The sequence below is a fragment of the Salvelinus sp. IW2-2015 genome, linkage group LG25 (genome assembly GCF_002910315.2).
Source record: "Salvelinus sp. IW2-2015 linkage group LG25, ASM291031v2, whole genome shotgun sequence".
In the NCBI taxonomy this organism is placed as follows: Eukaryota; Metazoa; Chordata; class Actinopteri; order Salmoniformes; family Salmonidae; genus Salvelinus; species Salvelinus sp. IW2-2015.
The window spans coordinates 10393034-10412202 of record NC_036865.1 but is presented as its reverse complement, the minus strand read 5'-3'; the positions used below and the strand labels follow the sequence as shown (position 1 = coordinate 10412202).

The 19169-nt window shown below is 39.5% G+C and overlaps 2 protein-coding genes across 3 annotated transcripts; both read left to right on the top strand.

Moving 5' to 3' along the window:
* Positions 1-6149: 6149 nt before the first annotated feature.
* tlx1 (T cell leukemia homeobox 1) lies at positions 6150-9964 on the top strand. Of its 2 annotated transcripts, none has more exons than XM_023969794.2 (3): positions 6150-6697; positions 7696-7897; positions 9116-9964. In XM_023969794.2, exons 1-3 carry the CDS (start codon positions 6253-6255, stop codon positions 9324-9326), a joined length of 858 nt encoding a protein of 285 aa, XP_023825562.1. In that variant the 5' UTR covers positions 6150-6252; the 3' UTR covers positions 9327-9964. The 2 variants fall into 2 exon arrangements, with proteins under 2 accessions (XP_023825562.1, XP_023825561.1); XM_023969793.2 differs by having other exon boundaries at positions 6172-6697; positions 7660-7897.
* A 2968-nt stretch (positions 9965-12932) lies between these two features.
* sdhaf4 (succinate dehydrogenase complex assembly factor 4) lies at positions 12933-18903 on the top strand. Its single transcript, XM_023969765.2, has 3 exons — positions 12933-13132; positions 16608-16721; positions 18415-18903. Exons 1-3 carry the CDS (start codon positions 13054-13056, stop codon positions 18522-18524), a joined length of 303 nt encoding a protein of 100 aa, XP_023825533.1. The 5' UTR covers positions 12933-13053; the 3' UTR covers positions 18525-18903.
* Positions 18904-19169: the final 266 nt, after the last annotated feature.

The following is a 19169-nucleotide window of genomic DNA, read 5'->3' as shown; positions in this document are numbered from 1 at the left end:
TCAGACCTGAGATGGCTTCAGCTCCCTCATGGGTAGAGCAGAGTAGCCTACATCAGCCGAAGTCATTCACTGTATGAAATAGTGCACATTTGACCTGCTTCGATCACATGGACACTCAACTCATATCAGTTTACAAATGTAGACCTAGACCAAGGAATCTGTTAGGTCTAATTCACCCAAGTGAAGACGGTAAATCAATTATGAATCCCATTAGGCCTACACATAATTTTTTACTCCACAAACCAATTAAATGCAGTGAAAGTATGATAAATATGTATGGCATTTTCTGAGCTTGGTTACGTGATCTGTGTATAAAATAATTGTCCTTCTGTTTGTAGTTCAATAGAGAAGTCCTATTTGGGCTCCAGTGGATATCCGGGTGCACGAGCACGTCGGCGCTGACATACGTTTGGCTCCAGGAGTTGGTTGTATTTGACGGATGTTCTGTGTGTCAATACAACATGCCCAAAGTTTTATCTGGCTCCTTGGAGAATGGGGCTGCTGTGCTCTGTTATTCATATTGATACAATCAATGTACGTCCACATTTACTCCACAGCTGGCGGTGCTGGAKAGAAGAGATTGGGGAGAGAGTGATGGTTTAATTTTAATGGACGCAGGAAGAGAGGACCTATCCAAACTGTCATCGTTCATGGCCACGRGCGCTTGGCTCGGGCGGTCCTTCTTGTTAAGTGCGTGCGCGAGGAGACGAGATGATGGAATTGGCGCCAGATAGGTCGGGGTCAGGGGTCAAGGACTGAGCAGGTAGACCCAGAAAGATGATACACTCTGATACAACCACAGGGGAAAAGAAACACAACAAACGGATAGAGGACCACATACCACCATGAGACTGTCCTCACACAATAAAGCAGCACCATTTAGAACGACAAAATATAGAAAATAGGCCTCAATACCCCATATGGCCTAATTTATTACGTGGGCTAATGTAGCATACAACACAGGGATGAGCTATGCATATACATAGGTCTACAGGCAGACTTAAAGGGGTAAGAAATTAATAGGCTAAATGTCTCTGAAAATAACTTTTTCCAAACCACACCAAAACCCGAGCTGCTATTGGAGGGGGTGGCTCAATAATCGAGTTTGATAAGAAGCTGCTGACAGTTTTACTCCGTGTTACCACGGCGGGTTGGATTTGAGTATCTAGGACGGACACACACACACACAGGCACACACGACCCATGCCTCACACTGCATGAGAACAGCCAATCACTTACTCCACCATTTAGATTAATTGAAATAAGTCTAATCACAGATACCTTTTCCAAAGAGAAACTTGCGTGCATGTAGACTATAGATAGGCTCGTGCTTCATCTCCGTTTCTCAGAAGAAAAAAATAAAGGATTGCAGTCCTCCAAATGATATGCTGACAGCTGCAAACTAACCTCTATCCTCATCTCTTTAATGATATGGTTATATATAGCATATATATATATATATATATATATATATATTCGTGTTCATTGTTTACTATTTCTTTATTTTATATTTTCATTTTATGCACTTTGAGATTATTATTGTATAATGAAAAGCCCTTTACAAATGTAATACATTATTATTATCCCTTAAAGGCCCAGTGCAGTCAAAAAAAATATTTTTAAATGTTTTTTCTATATTTCCACACTATGAAGTTTATATAATACTGTGAAATTGTGAAATGATGATAATACCATTTTGGTGTAAGAGCTGTTTGAAAAGACCACCAGAAATTTCAGRCTGTTGTGGTGGGATGGAGTTTTGGCTGCCTGGTGACATCACCATGTGGTAAATTGATTAATAGACCAATAAGAAAGAGAGTTCCAAACCTCTCTGCCAATAACAGCTAGTTTTCTCTTTCCCCTCCCCACTCAGACCACTCCCAGACAGTCCTAGCAAAATTCTTGCTCGAGAAATTGCTCTTTGCTTAAGAAGCTACTTTAGTTTATTTTTGATCATTTTAATTGAAAACAATCTCAATCATCAAATGACCCATTTCAATGTCATATATCGGCTATACTCTAGACCCTCTCAAATATTTCAATTGAAAAGAATTCCCAGTCCAAATTGTTTGCTCTGCTTCCATGGTGCCCAAGGCCCTTTTTTGCATATGGWTTGGGAATGCCCAGAGGTCTCCTCATTCTGGAATCAGGATTCTATGTCTTTATCGACATAGAATCCTTTTGACCAACTACACTCCTCAATGACCTTACTGTTCGTGAAAAACATATATCGTGTGTGGGTGGAGGATGGGGATGGCTGGGGGTTTTATAGTGTGTATTTTGTCCATGTTCTCTCTTGTCTGTGTTACCGGAAATTAAATACATATATATATATTTATAAATATAACAAAAAAAGCTTGCAGTCCTCCGTGACTGCATTAGTAGTCTGCAAAGGTCGTTATTAATCCAGATTTTAACGAGTTGGTAGTAGCCTATACCACACAAGTGGGAGCACCGCGAGCTATTAAACTTTAATTTCGGTCAATTGGCCGGTGAGAATCTGGAAACCCATATCAAATATTAATACTTTAATGTACTCTGTTAAATAATCACATCCCTGAAGATTTCGAGAGGAGAGAAAAATCAATGACCCATATGGTTTCATTTTCATTTCATTGTTTTGAAGTTAGCATTTTTGTCTGTTGAAATTATGAAATGAATTGGGTATATAAATTAATAACGCATAAAAAAACGGGCTTTGATAATTTATTTKGCTTTTATTTAGATATGCTACAGGTAGCCAATATTCATTCATTTTAACTTGAATATTATAGTATAGCCTACATAATACCAAGCCATTGATCATTAATGACGTCCATTAGGCTGGACTGAATAAGACAATGGATAAATAGGTTGCATTAAAAATAACGAGTTTGTAGTCCAATGGTTTATACTCTTTCGTTTAACTTAATTTCACGAAATATTTGATAGGCATATGRCTACATGCGAGGCGTGTGTCCATAGCATGAATATTTCTGAAAATAAAGTCTTGACACATGCACAGCCAGTCAATGGCTAATTTAAAAAAACGTTTTGTAGTGATGCCACTATACGAACATAGGCCTAAATAAATAATGTCGTGGGACATTAAATATCAAGCCTATTTCGATGAAGGACCTCATTATAGGAGATGTGCAGCTGATATGCTTATTATTAATTGGTCTATTTGAGCTCACTTTTTGAAAGCCTAATAAACTCCCCCTCACAGGACTGGCTGTATAGGGCATGGATCTGCTTGGAACTATTTGGTTTTAATTAAATAATAGGCTAGGCTACTAAGAAATGTACAATCGAGAGATGAGTCCATAATTCAATTGGAATTACGCATGGACCTATAGGCCTATCAGTAATATGCTTTATATATTAAAAGATGAGCACATTGCAGGTCGATTAATCATTCATTATGATATGCAGTTATCCAAAGGCTTAGTATTAATCGATTTACCTTCTTCGTGTCGACAAAGTTAACATTTTGTTGTTGTTTTAAATCAACTATAACCAATGGAGTTTTATTGGGTATAAAATCGAAGTTTGGGGTGTTTCGTATACAGTGTCTTCAGGAAGTGTTCACACCCTTTGACTTTTTCCACATTTTGTTGTGTTAAAGCCTGAATTTAAAATGGATTAAATTGAGATGTTGTGTCACTGGCCTAAACACAATACCCCATAATGTCAAAGTGGAATTATGTTTTTAGAAATGTTTACAAAATTAATTTAAAATGAAAAGCTGAAATGTCTTGAATCAATAACTATTCAACCCCTTTGTTATGGCAAGCCTAAATAAGTTCAAGAGTAAACATTTGCATAACAAATCTAATAATACGTTGCATTTTTGAATGACCACATCATCTCTGTACCCAATACAATTAACTGTAAGGTCCCTCAGTCGAGCAGTACATTTCAAACACAGATTCAACCACAAAGACCAGGGAGGTTTTCCAATGCCTCGCAAAGAAGGGCACCTATAGATGGGTAAAAAAAACAGACATTGAATATCCCTTTGAGCATGGTGAAGTAATTAATTACACTTTGGATGGTGTATCGATACACCCAGTCATTACAAAGACACAGGCATCCTTCCTAACTCAGTTTCTGGAGGGGAAGGAAACGGCTCGGGGATTTCACCATGAAGCCAATTGTGACTTTAAAACAGTTACAGAGTTTAATGGCTGTGATAGAGGAAAACTAAGGATGGATCAAAAACATTGTAGGTACTGCACAATACTAACCTAATGTCACGCCCTGACCTTAGAGATCCTTTTTATGTCTCTATTTGGTTTGGTCAGGGTGTGATTTGGGGTGGGTATTCTATGTTCTATTATTTGTATTTCTATGTTTTGGCCGGGTAGGGTTCTCAATCAGGGACAGCTGTCTATCGTTGTCTCTGATTGAGAACCATATTTAGGTAGCCCTTTTTCCCACCTGTCTTGGTGGGAAGTTGACTTTGTTTATGGCACTTAGCCTTTAGCTTCACGGTTTGTTTTGTAGTGTTTATTGTTTTGTCGGCGTCATCACCTAATAAAAGGGAATATGTACGCCCACCACGCTGCACCTTGGTCCACTTCATTCACCAGTCGTGACACCTAAATGACAGAGTGAAATGAAGGAAACCTGTACAGAATAAAAAATATTCCAAAACATGCATCCTGTTTGCAATAAGGCACTAAAGTAAAACTGCAAAAAATGTGGCAAAGAAATTAACTTTATGTCCTGAATACAAAACCTTATGTTTGGGGCAACTCACCACTGAGTACCACTCTTCATATTTTTAAGCATGGTGGTGGCTGCATCACGTCATGGGTATGCTTGTCATTGGTGTAACCGATGTGAAATGGCTAGCTAGTTAGCGGTGGTGCGCGCTAATAGCGTTTCAATCGTTGACGTCACTCGCTCTGAGACCTTGAAGTAGTTGTTCCCCTTGCTCTGCAAGGTCCGCGGCTTTTGTGGCGCGATGGTTAACGATGCTTCGAGGGTGGCTGGTTCGAGCCCAGGTAGGGGCGAGGAGAGAGACAGAAACTATACTGTTACATTGGCAAGGACTGGGGAGTTTTTTAGGATAAAAAAAGAATAATAGAGCTAAGCACAGGCAGAGGAAAACCTGGTTCAGTCTGCATTCCAACAGACACTGGGAGARAAATTCACCTTTCAGCAGGACAATAATGCAAAACACAAGGCCAAAAATACACTGGAGTTGCTTACGAAGACAACATTGAATGCTCCTAAGTGGCCTAGTTACAGTTTTGACTTAAATCGTCTGGAAAATCTATGGCAAGACTTGAAAATGGCTGCCTAGCAATGATTAACAACCAACTTGACAGAGCTTGAAGAATTTTAAAAACAATCATGTGCAAATGTTTTACTATCCAGGTGTGCAAAGCTCTTAGAGACTTATCCAGAAAGACTCACAGTTTAATCGCTGCTAATGGTGATTTTAACATGCATTGACTCAGATGGTTGAATACTTAGGCAATCTAAACAAGATACATACTTTTTTTTTTTTACAAATGTTTCTTCCACTTTGACTTTCTGAAGGCACTGTGAATCCACTTTGATTAAGATCATTTGCTTGAGCATGGATGTAGATTTTTCTCCAGTTCAATTGTGTTTCCAAGAAACACTGTCAAATGGAGACATTTGATTAGGCCTACCTGAAATAAGTTGAACACAGAGGCCTATGATGGATGGAACGGAACGGAGCTTGCTCGGAGCTGACCACGCACCTATTGACGTTAGGCTATTGTGTGTTACGTAAAACAGTTTTTGTAATTGCTGTTCTAAAAATGTGCCATGAGGTGAAATTAATCAAATACAGAATATAAACATTGCCTACTTTCACAAGACTCCGCCTGGTGTTTATGATGTTTGCCACAAGTCCAGAGGATCATGCGACCCTGCGCTCAGCTTTCACTGAATGAGCTTGTGGCCTCGCGGTGGTGTCTTCAGCCAATTGAGTCCCGAGGCCTAAAAATGGGGCTTAATCTCGTGCTGCCTATTTGGCACTTTGATTGATGCTGCACTCCAGTCGGCAAGGCTGCCTGAGCCAAAAGGGAAGAAGAAAAAACCAGACAATCGCTTTTAGTATAGCCTCACACTCACACACGTACACTCTCACAAACACGCACACACACGCACACACACCCACACACGCGTACTAGATAACGACAGGAGCGAGAGCTGAAGACGTTTTAAAGGTCCAAGATAAGGCGCGCTGCGTGGAGCACCTCTGTACCTCGCGGGGGGCTCGCGGGGGCCATGGATCATATTGGAGCGCATCTCCAGCACATTCACGCGGAGCCCATCAGCTTTGGGATCGACCAAATCCTTAACAATGTGGACCAAAGCTGCATGCTCGGCGGTCGGATGCCCGAGCCGGACTATGGCCTCGGCTGCGTCGTCAGCACTGCCTACAACACCATGACTAGTAACTTCCCCGGCAACAACTCTGGATATAACGGCAACGCATGTGGGGTCGCCAATCTGAGCGGCACCTATAACATGAACATGGGGATGAACGTCAGTGGGAATAACGTTAACGCAGCTGGAGTCATCCGTGTGCCCGCGCACCGACCTCTGAACAGTGGACACTCGTCCATCCCCTGCGGCATGTCCACGATGCCAGGCTCGATTAACAGCCTGACGGGATTTACGTTCCCCTGGATGGAGAGCAACAGAAGATACACCAAAGACAGGTTCACAGGTAGACCATCTCTATAATGCACATACAATGTTGTGTGTGTGTGTGTGTGTGTGTGTGTGTGTGTGTGTGTGTGTGTGTGTGTGTGTGTGTGTGTGTGTGTGTGTGTGTGTTGCCATGCTTGTCATGAGAAAATCACGATCATGCAATTTGTTTCTGATGGAAAGGGTCATTGAATGCATTTAGGCTTAGTTATTGTCTTCTGATGCACTCAGCTTGGAAAATAATCGATAATAAATCAGTCTACTGCTGTCTACTGCGGCTTCTTCGTAACACGCTGTGTAATTTCATTATACCATTTTAGTTGATAAACACCAATGCATTTGACTTATTTTACTAGTCTATATATATATCTCACAAGAAGCACCTACAATCAACGTTGACTTAAAGATAATCAAAATATAGCCCAACACATCTGCATGTTATCGAAATAGTCGAAATGTAGACCCCCATTATTACAAAAATGGCTACAACAAATATAACATCTTATGCATCCTTGTTTCTCATCTCTCGGTGATTTAAAATGAAAATGTATCCTTCAAGCTGACATTTAAAAAATTAATTGAACGATAACTAGGCTATAGTATTTGGGGCTATTTAATTGTATGTTGTTGTTTTTTACACTAAATGTTTCTGCAGCCTAATAGTTGGATAATGTTTCTGTCCGAATCTATGTGGTATAAACGTAACATCAAGTGTTTTCCTCCCACCTGCATCATCTTGTTTTTGGACAGGACAGCGGGTGCCTAATCAATAGGCTATATCATCCAAGGCTGTATCAGAGTGCATTATTAACAATGGGATGTTTGGTCTAGCCTAGCATTTGAATTGCAGTTCTTTATTTTAAACCTGCAATCTCCCTCTCTCTGTCTGACGTTGCATGAACTTGCTTCGCTGCTCTGTTGTTGCTATTTTGCTGATTTTGCTGCATGCTTTCGCCCCTATCTATCCGTCTCCCAATCCAGTGGCGCTCTCACCCCTCACTGTAACACGTCGTGTAGGTCACCCGTACCAGAACCGGACGCCCCCCAAGAAGAAAAAGCCCCGGACGTCTTTTACTCGCCTGCAGATCTGCGAGCTGGAGAAACGGTTTCACCGACAGAAGTACCTGGCTTCGGCAGAGCGAGCGGCTTTGGCCAAGGCCCTCAAGATGACTGACGCACAAGTCAAAACATGGTTCCAGAACAGAAGAACAAAATGGAGGTGAGATTACTGATGATAATTTGTAGATTACATTTAAGGTATAAAGTGTTCTCTCCGTGATTTTTMTGTGTGTGTGTTTTAGCTAAGTTGATGCTTTTATGTATAACATGGGCTATTTATTTACACTCCAAGAAGGCTATATAAACCCACCAAAAAGAGATTGGGAGACGGATAGATTTTATAAATATTAACTATATCTAGGCCTATTATATGCCACAAATTCATTTGAACGTACTCGGTCTTGAATATGGGATAAATAATTGTGTGCATTTGTTAAAACTATATATAAAAATCCAATCTCCCTGCTTCAAATGAACATTTTACAGTCTACCCCAGGTGGTCAATTGTATTTTTTATTGAAGTTTTCGATTGCAAATCTTTGCAATTCATTGAATTAATATTGTCTTGCAACAGTCAAGGAAACTATAGTGATTCTTATAACGAGTGGTTTAAAATTAAAGTAAAATTCAGTGGCAACTTAACTATATCCTATATCCTATCCTACACGATAATGATTTCCCTCATATGTCTACTCTTTTAAAGTGAAACGTTTCTTTAATCTTTCGAAATAATGTCATTTCAATCATTTTTTTAAATGGTCTTTAAAGCTATTTTCAGATTAAACATATCGTGCATAAAAGTAGAAGGCCTGTTTGGCCACAAAATGTACGCATTGAGGTAGAGGATATTTTCCTTGGCCTATCTACTGAAGAAGTTAAATACATCTCTGAAGATTGGATTTTAGAAAAAAACAAAAAAAAAAAACAATCAAGGAATACAAATATGATGTATATAGGCCTAAGAGTAAGTATGAAGTCAATGAGAGAACATAACAGAAAAAATTGAAGATACATTTATGCCACATCAGACGAAGACTAAATTAATTGACAAAATGTTATTTATTTTCACATAGGCTATTGTTGGCTGTGAAAATGGCATACTATTTGTGGGAAATTTGCATTTGAATATCAGCTTTTAGCCTATCGGTTAATAATGCGTAGCCAAGCAATTTAGCCTACATTAGGCAAATGTTGTCTAGCAATTTGTTATAGTCTATAATCATACTTGATAAACGTGTTTAAATTAATCCAGAAGACATTAACTTTGTGTCAAAATGTAATGTGCATAGGCTTGTTATGATCTATAATGACGCAGCCTATTTTGGATAGAATTTCCCACTGATGCCTCGGTGTCTCTCTTGTGTCTCCGGTGTTCCAGGCGGCAGACAGCTGAGGAGAGAGAYGCAGAGCGACAGCAGGCCAACCGGATCCTCATGCAACTCCAACAGGAGGCTTTTCAGAAAACGATAAACCAACCGGCAAACCCGGACCCGCTCTGCCTGCATAACAGCTCCCTGTTCGCGCTTCAGAACCTCCAGCCATGGACTGAGAACACCGCCAAAATCAGCAGCGTGTCCGCCTGCGAATAACAAACTCTGACCGCTTTTCTTTTCTCTTCTTTTTGAAAGTGAGTGGAGTCATAGCGAACAACTTTTTAAGAAAAATATGACTCAAGAGGACCTGGATTTATCTGACTGCCTCAAAAAAGGTTTAGGTTGAAAGCATGGAGTGAACAAGGAGCTCATAGCCACCGGAAMTAGGGGGCTGAGGGTGCTACAGCACCTCCTGATAAATCAAAATTAAATACACATATATACATACACATACATATATATGTATATATATATAAAATCACCAATATATATAAAATCACCAAATTAGTGCACTGGTCCTTAATGACTCCTGTATGAGTGGAGAAAAATAGTCGTTAGTGCGGGGATATATTTTCTTTCTCAGCACCCCCACCCGGAAAAATCTTCCTGCAGCTATGCACGAGTCCATTAGCAACATGCTTTTTGAGGACTGTGCAATAGTTCACCTTATCTTCCTGTTTTTAGGTGATCACATTTTTAGCAGTTGTATTTATTTTCATTTTTTCAATAAAATATAATCCAGTTCTAACTATGAACTGAGACTATAGCTAGATTGATTCAAATAAGTGAGCACTTCTTTTAGCACTTTTCTCCTAGAGGAAAACTTTGACATATTCATTCATACCTGATCATTTGAGGAATAGGCCTAATTCAAGAAAAATGTATTGGTTTCAAAAATATGAATTTGGTGGTATAGATTCACTAGCCTGCCTGTGTCTCATAACAGTGATGTTTATATCAACTGTTTATATTGCTAGCGATGGTTATGAATTGCTTTTAGCAGTTATGCAACCCTTTATCTCTTTGCAGGGAAGAATCAGTGACAAGAGATTCAAATGTACCACCTCATCAAGTTTCTGTTATAAATGATTCATTATCGTTTACCTCTTACCACATTACACAAGCACTTAATCATTTGGATTATACTTTATTGCACTCTACTATTTACCTGGTATTTGCAGAAATTAGGTTATATAGTTGCCTGATCATTATCCAATATTATTTGTTGTTTTTGTCTTTCAAACAAGCACAATGTTAGCAATATTAATATGGCCTTGAATATGTTGAAGTGTAAATGTATTGTTTTTTCGTTTAGTAGCCTATCCATTGTTACTACATAATGTKATTTCTTAATAAATACCAGGTAAACAGCTGAATTATGACTGTAAAATAAGGTATTATTTGTTCAACTTTCTTGTACTCTATAATCCTATAATCATTTCAGTTATGTTGATCCATTTATACGTATAATGACAGGCTAGAATTATAAGGCCATATGAAATATTTTTTAAAGAATTAATACAGCAGTGTTGTACTTTGTGTATTTGTCATATTTTGTTTTAAACCAATGATCATGCATCATGGAGTGCATGGAGTGAACTACATTGCTGTGTATGGGACAACTGATGGCCAAAGCCCTCTTTGACTATAGGATCCATCCCTGWTATACCTGCCCTCTATTAGTCAATACCAGACCTTTATAATGGGTGTTTCCAGCAAGTGATTGATACTGGTTGCATGATCATGATGAATGTCTATATTTTGGAGTATGCAGCTGTGTATTTTGTGTGTTAGTTAACATTCATTGCAACTGTAAAGTGTGTGTATGTGTGTGTGTGTGTGTGTTGATCGTATCCAGCTGTAGGACAGTGTGTTTGTGAGTTAGTCCAGGGCCTCTCCCCATGGTCAAAAAGGAATGTAGAGTAGAATTGCCTCATCTACTCGGAAATATCAGCACTGCAGCGTCAGTTAAGTGGCTTTCCCKAAACTCCTGAGATTCTTAAACCGAGCAGGCATGAGGGCTTTCAGTTTTTTCAAAGCCCTCAATGGAAAAAGGTGGTAAAAATGGCTGAAAATGTAAAAGAAGTGGACAAGTGCAGTGAGCGGCAGATTGAGAGCTTAATATGTAAGCAAGTATAACACCTTCCATTTTTTTCGTTGTCCTCAGTCTTTTCAGTTTTAGTTTGATCAGTATTCTTTATTTATTGTTTCATTAAATTACAATTATTTAGGCTTGTTTTATGTCATCAAATACAGTTCCTGCATGCATTTCATTACTGAAGTAATATGTTATTGTATTTCTACCAAGTGAGCGTTTACTGTTTGTTTTGTATGCCACAATTCAGTTGCAAATCCACAATCTAACAACATTCGTATATCTTGACACAGCCACAAATAATGTTCAGTTCTTGTGTTACTGTTATTATTCTGCAATCTCTTTTGTACCGTATGAAATATGTACATTTCCACAAACATGTTCTACGTTTGACCTCACTGCGCTTTGCTTAGTTATGATCTGTAATGCTGCAATGCATTCATCACTACACAAACTCCAAATTAGCACTAACCAGGACTTACAGCTTAGTATCCTGTTTATAGCACAGTAATGTATGATTCTGCCACAGTAAGTCACAGAAGCCCATGCATTTTTCATTCACCACCAGGGAAATAAAGCAGTATATTCTTAACATCATCAATAAGAAGTTGAAACATAATTATCAATAAACCGATCTCTGTCATGTCCTTCATTGCTACAATTAATTTGCAATGAATCCTATTGCTCTATGAAAACGATTGTATGAGTCAAATTAGCTACAGTATAATCTATTATTGGCTTTACACACATGCAAATCACTGTACCATTCAAAGCCATTGTGTAGCCTATGTCTCTGAATTTGAAATGTATGAATGGAGCGAGTTTTTTTTTCTCATTTTGAACTGCATGCTAAATCAATTGTCTATTGCAGACTTTATCCTGCAATCATTGTTTAATCATATTCTTGAACAGAATATGGCAATTTGTATGTACATTTTTTTTATTAAATGATTCATGATTTTGTATTTGATAAATATTTGGCTCTTCTAATCCATTAGTTCCCTTGTTTAACATATAAGATGAGACAAAACCATGTCCACAAAAGAAAATCAAAGTTGCTGTGTCCCAATTTTTAACAAGGTATTTTCTCATCTAAACCTATTTATTTAACTAGGCAAGTCAAGTCAGCTAAGAACAAATTCGTATTTACAATGACGGCCTAGGAACAGTGGGTTAACTTCCTTGTTCAGGGGTAGAACAACAGATTCTTACCTTGTCAGCTCGGCGGATTCGATCTAGCAACCATTTCGGTTACTAGTCCAATGCTCTAACCACTAGGCTACCTGCCGCCCGATCCTATAGGAACACTGATCGGTGGATTGATTAGGTTATACCATACTTCTTTCACACTTGACTTTTTTTTGTGATGAATGATCCAAAGAAAGGGAGAGACTGAGATTAACCCATGATAAAGATTTTTTTGTTGTTGACAAATTGTTCGGTTCTTTCAACCTGTGCATGTCACAAATGGTCATGTCAACCAAAATACACTTTATCACACATGTATACACTTTTTGAGGAGAATGATAGACCCCTGAAGTTTCCCACAGACATTGATAACCATCCCTCCATGATGATATTATCTCACGTTCTGCATCCAGAAGACATGATGATGAAAGCATTTACACAGGGACATACCGGTGGTGGTAGTTTGTGTTGTGTTGGCTACTCGGCTGCATCTGATTGACCCACACCCTGTACTTTAGCTCGCCCTGGTGACCATACGTAGTTACTACAAGGTAGATTTTGTCGCAAGATGATGACTTTTCATACGTCATTAAAGCTTGCCAAAACACCAGAACATTTGGTAAATTACTGTTTGACCATCTTTCTAAACGAGCAATCAACATGTCTCTACTAAGCGCCTGTGCTTCTGCATCGAAACGTTTTGTGACCCAAGGGTTATTCGTGGAATCTGCTTTTACAGGTGCGTGTCTTAACTCGAAGAAGAGTGTTGCTTCTCAAGGCTTAGCGTGCACATGATGGCTATAGTTACCGTTAGCAAGGTAAACAACATAAAATCAACGTTTATTTGTCACGTGCACACTATACAGCAGGTGTAAACAGTACTGTGAAATGCTTACTTGCAAGCTGTTCGTCAACAATGCAGTAAATACTACACACGATAAATAAGAAAAGTACACATGAAAATGAAAGAAATCAACTCAGGGATAACTTACTTGTGACAGTTGAGGTAAAGCTCAAGGATGAGCGGGAGCTAGGTTGATGTGCCTATCCCTAAAAAATGTAAACAATGGAGCAAATGCATTCCGTTGTATTTTCAGGTGGGGCATAAGCTAGCCCAATAATGGACGAAAGCAGCCTAACGTTACTCCCWTATAGCCCAAGGACCATACATTTTCAGTTTAGAAGCGAATTGGCTCTGACAGCCAAATACTTCATCTAAACGTGAATCGATTCTCAATTGCGGTATGGTTCTAGAAACATAAAAGGCCTCTACTTTCATATCACATCAAAATAATTTCACAAATGCTAAATATATACATACTATACACTGTTAACACAGTTGCAGCTTACAGTATTTTTTGTTGTTTCCATCTACTGTTTACACACAGGTGTTTTAGAAATGCAGATAGCTAATTAACATAGGGACACATCTATCTTCCGTCTGTTTTCCTTAAACTAGAGTTGTAACATGGAAATATGGCAGTGTAGGCACCCTAACCCTATGAATAGGTTAGGCATTCGCTTGCTACTGCAGTGGCATAACTTAAAGATGGACTCCGGAATCTTTAAYGACAACAAATTCGTAACATATTGCACAAATTGGTTTGTAACATATCATACAAATTGGAACATGTGTCGTAACATATCACACGAAATGAATGATGTAGTACCCAAAACACGGACTCGTTTTGGCTCGTGAGCATCACTTTCAAAACTACTGTCTGAAATTATACAATAGTTTGAGAGTGCATCTTTAAAAAAAAAAAAACTTTAAAAAAAATGGTTGTTGAATATTGCCAAACCTAAACACAGAGAGAAACTCAACACATACTTTCTGAACAAATTCAACCACACTGTAAACATTCAGTATGATCCTCAAATGGTTCTCAAACAAGCACAGCTCAGCAAAGATGCCACAGTCTCTACACTCCTTCAGGCTAAGCTCCCACCTGAACAGATCTAAGAAGTACTTTTATACACTTCACGTGTTCCRCACTAATCAGGGTACCCTGGGAGTGGGAAATTCAGAGAGGATTTGAACACAATCATGTCGGATGCACCACTGTTCAGTTTCCCGCTTCCCKCAAGCACATTAATCCCCCAATTATGCCTTGTTAAATCAAACTGTGTCTGGTAGTATTATGATGTACCCTGGATTGTCCCTGTGTTTAAATGTGTTATTGTTGTTGTGTTATTATTGCAAATAAATACATCAATTAAAAAGGGTACACTGGGAAACAGAGACCAAAACTAGGGATCCTACATTGTCACATATACATAATTTGTTTACAAATTACCAAGATATTGATACCCTTCTCAAGCTACCAATCATTTTGTGTTGATATGTCAAAAATGTCAACACAAATTCATCTTCTAGCTTAGGTATGAAGTTGTTAATAGTTTTTCAATGTAATTTCAGCAAGCAATGACACKCACCAACTCAGATTGTTCTGAGATTGTTTTTGTGAATAGAAACAGATACGATTGGCATTCCTGAAACATTTTTTTGTTGAACTTTAATTTTATCTTGTAGAAATTAAGCTAATTGATTGCACCCAAATTGTCTATTTTCATTTTATAGGATTGAGATCATATTCAATAAATATAGTACTCAACATCTTATTTGGACCAAACTTCTTCCTACTAATGAGTAAGACATGAAGAATCCAAAATTGTCGAAAGCAACCCACTGACCCCACCACATCCCATACCAATCCCACCCTAACAACTAGTATACAGTAAATCAAGTGACTTCAATGACTATTTTCTCTGGGGTAAAAAACATCACCAGATTCACTGGGAATACGTTCATTGTATGGAAAAGCAATACTCAAACCACAGCTTCATACTATACTGAACAAAAATATAAACTCAACATGCAACAATTTCAAAGATTTTACTGAGTTACAGTTCATAAAAGGAAATCAGTCAATTGAAATAAATGTATTAGGCCCTAATCTATGGATTTCACAGGACTGGGAATACAGATATTGGGCTCCCGATGCAGCGGTCTAAGGCACTGCATCTCAGTGCTAGAGGTGTGACGCCTCTGGTTCGACCCTGGTTCGATTCCAGGATGTATCACAACCGGCCGTGATTGGGAGTCCCATAGCGCGGCGCACAATTGGCCCAGCGTCGTCCGGGTTTAGCCGGGGTAGGCCGTCATTGTAAATAAGAATTTGTTCTTTAACTGACTTGCCTAGGTAAAGGTTAAATATGCATCCATCGATCACAGATACCTTTAAAAAAAAAAGTAGTGGCGTGGATCAGAAAACCAGTCCGTATCTGGTATGACCACCATTTGCCACATGCAGCATGACACATCTCTTTCGCATAGAGTTGATCAGGCTGTTGATTGTGGCCTGTGGAATGTGTCCCACACCTTTTCAATGGCTGTTCGAAGTTGCTGGATATTGGCGGGAACTGGAACACGCTGTGGTACACGTCGATCCAGAGCATCCCAAACAGGCTCAATGGGTGACATGTCTGGTGAGTATYCAGGCCATAGAAGAAGATCTGGGATATTTTCAGCTTCCAGGAATTGTGTACAGATTCTTGCGACATGGGGCCGTGCATTATCATGCTGAAACATGAGACGATGGCGGCGGATGAATGGCACAACAATGGGGCTTAGGATCTCGTCACGGTATCTCTGTGRATGCAAATTGCCATCTGTAAAATGCAATTGTGTTCATTGTCCGTAATTATGCCTTCCCATACCATAACCCTGCCGCCACCATGGGGCACTTTGTTCACAACATTGACATCAGCAAACCGCTCGTCCACATGGCGTCATACAAGTACGTGGTCTGCGGTTGTGAGGCCGGTTGGACGTACTGCCAAATTCTCMAGGACGTTGGAGGTGGCTTATGGTAGAGAAATGAACAGTCCGTGGGTGGCTTTTSACAATTTATTTGGGATCTCATTGGTAGGAAGAAGTTTGGTGGACATCAAATGTTGGGTACTATATTTATTGAATGTCTGAATCCTATAAATTAAAATGGCCAATTTGAGTGTAATCAATTAGTTTCTTTTCTCAGAGATCAAATTATATGTCAACAAAATAATGTTTCAGGAATGCTAATCATATCTGTTACTAACTACAGAAACGATTTCAGAACAATCTGACATTGTGGGTGTCATAKCTTTTTCTTGTGCTTTTGGAGGTGGAATGTCCTAATGCATCAGATGTGATGTGGCTCTCTTGTGTAAAGGATACTTGCGGACAGCCAGTGGAGCAGTGAAGGACAAGGAGCCACTCCGCAAGGCCAAAACCCCCCAGGGCCGTTTTGACATGAATGATGAGAAGACCAAGGATCCCCTTGAAAGTAGGACAAACTATTTTCACTATGTTGCAGATACAGTTGAAGTTGGAAGTTTACATACACCTTAGCCAAATACATTTAAACTCAGTTTTCACAATTCCTGACATTTAATCCTAGTAAAAATTCCCCGTCTAGTTCAGTTAGGATCACCATTTTATTTTAAGAATGAAATGTCAGAATAATAGTAGAGAGAATGATTTATTTCAGCTTTTCTTTCATCACATTCCCAGTGGGTCAGAAGTTTATACACTCAATTAGTATTTGGTAGCATTGCCTTGAAATTGTTTAACTTGGGTCAAACGTTTCGGGTAGCCTTCCACAAGCTTCCCACAATAATTTGGGTGAATTTTGGCCCATTCCTCCTGACTGAGCTGGTGTAACTGAGTCAGGTTTGTAGGCCTCCTTGCTCGCACACACTTTTTCAGTTCTGCCCACAAATTGTCTATAGGATTGAGGTCAGAGCTTTGTGATGGTCACTCCAATACCTTGACTTTGTTGTCCTTAAGCCATTTTGCCACAACTTTGGAAGTATGCTTGGGGTCATTGTCCATTTGGAAGACCCATTTGCGACCAAGCTTTAACATCTTGACTGATGTCTTGAGATGTTGCTTCAATATATCCACATAATTTTCCACCCTCATGATGCCATCTACTTTGTGAAGTGCACCAGTCCCTCCTGCAGCAAAGCACCCCCACAACATGATGCTGCAACCCCCGTGCTTCACGGTTGGGATGGTGTTCTTCGGCTTGCAAGCCTCCCCCTTTTTCCTCCAAACATAACGATGGTCATTATGGCCAAACAGTTTCTATTTTTATTTCATCAGACCAGAGGACATTTCTCCAAAAAGTACGATCTTTGTCCCCATGTGCAGTCGCAAACTGTAATCTGGCTTTATTATGGCGGTTTTGGAGAAGTGGCTTCTTCCTTGCTGAGCGGCCTTTCAGGTTATGTCGATATAGAACTCGTTTTACTGTGGATATAAATACTTTTGTACCTGTTTCCTCCAGCATCTTCACAAGGTCCTTTGCTGTTGTTCTGGGATTGATTTGCACTTTTCGCACCAAAGTATGTTCATCTCTAGGAGACAGAATGCGCCTCCTTCCTGAGCGGTATGACGGCTGCGTGGTCCCATGGTGTTTATACTTGTGTACTATTGTTTGTACAGATGAACGTGGTACCTTCAGGCATTTGGAAATTGCTCCCAAGGATGAACCAGACTTGTGGAGGTCTACAATTTTTTTTTTGAGGTCTTGGCTGATTTCTTTTGATTTTCCCATGATGTCAAACAAAGAGGCACTGAGTTTGAAGGTAGGCCTTGAAATACATCCACAGGTACACCTCTAATTGACTCAAATTATGTCAATTAGCCTATGAGAAGCTTCTAAAGCCATGACATCAGTTTCTGGAATTTTCCAAGCTGTTTAAAGGCACGGTCAACATAGTGTATGTAAACCTCTGACCCCCTGGAATTGTGATTAAGTGAAATAATCTGTAAACAATTGTTTGAAAAATGACTTGTGTCATGCACAAAGTAGATGTCCTTAACCGACTTGCCAAAACTATAGTTTGTTAACAAGAAATTTGTGGAGTTTTAATGACTCCAACCTAAGTGTATGTAAACTTCTGACTTCAACTGTACCTTCTAGGATGCTCCATTGCCTTTCACACTGTAATTATTCCCCATTGATTTTCCAGAGTTCCCTGATGATGTGAACCCAGCCACAAAGGAGCAGGGGGGGCCCCGGGGCCCAGAGCCCACACGCTACGGGGACTGGGAGAGGAAGGGCCGCTGTGTCGACTTCTAGTTTCCATACCTGGTATATTACACATGCGATGTGGACATACCTTAACTTATAACTTATGTATCTATATCGAAGGACTGTCGTGCAAGAGACCAGGAACGGTCCACCATACAGAACCAGGCTTAATTATTTCCCCCTGAACGACACAATCTGATGACTGTTCAACAGACTCCATGTGTATGAATTTGAAAAACAGTCTCTCTTATATTGTGTTCCTTTGTTGAAATTTATGACGATGACATAGTGAATGCTTGTTATGGTTATTGCTTCCTGTACAGAAATTTGAATGTTGTGAATAAAATGAAATGTTTCTGGAAAATACCGTGGCATGTTTTCACTTTTTGGTGTACGCTCATGATATTAAAGAGAGTTATCTACCATGCCTGATGCCTCTCTGATCGTCAGTATTCCTACATTAGCCCATGTCTCGTTTCTCCACTACCTTTGTCATACCTGGCTCTTGGTTGTTTCTCGATTTTATTCTATACGTACTGTACAGAACCACTCCTGCTCACCAACACTCAACAGGCAGAAACCTGACATTCTGACCTGACTCTTCTACGTCTTGTTGTCTGGGACGTCCTGTAACATCCACTGAACAAAAATATAAACGCAACATGTAAAGAGTTGGTTTCATGAGCTGAAATA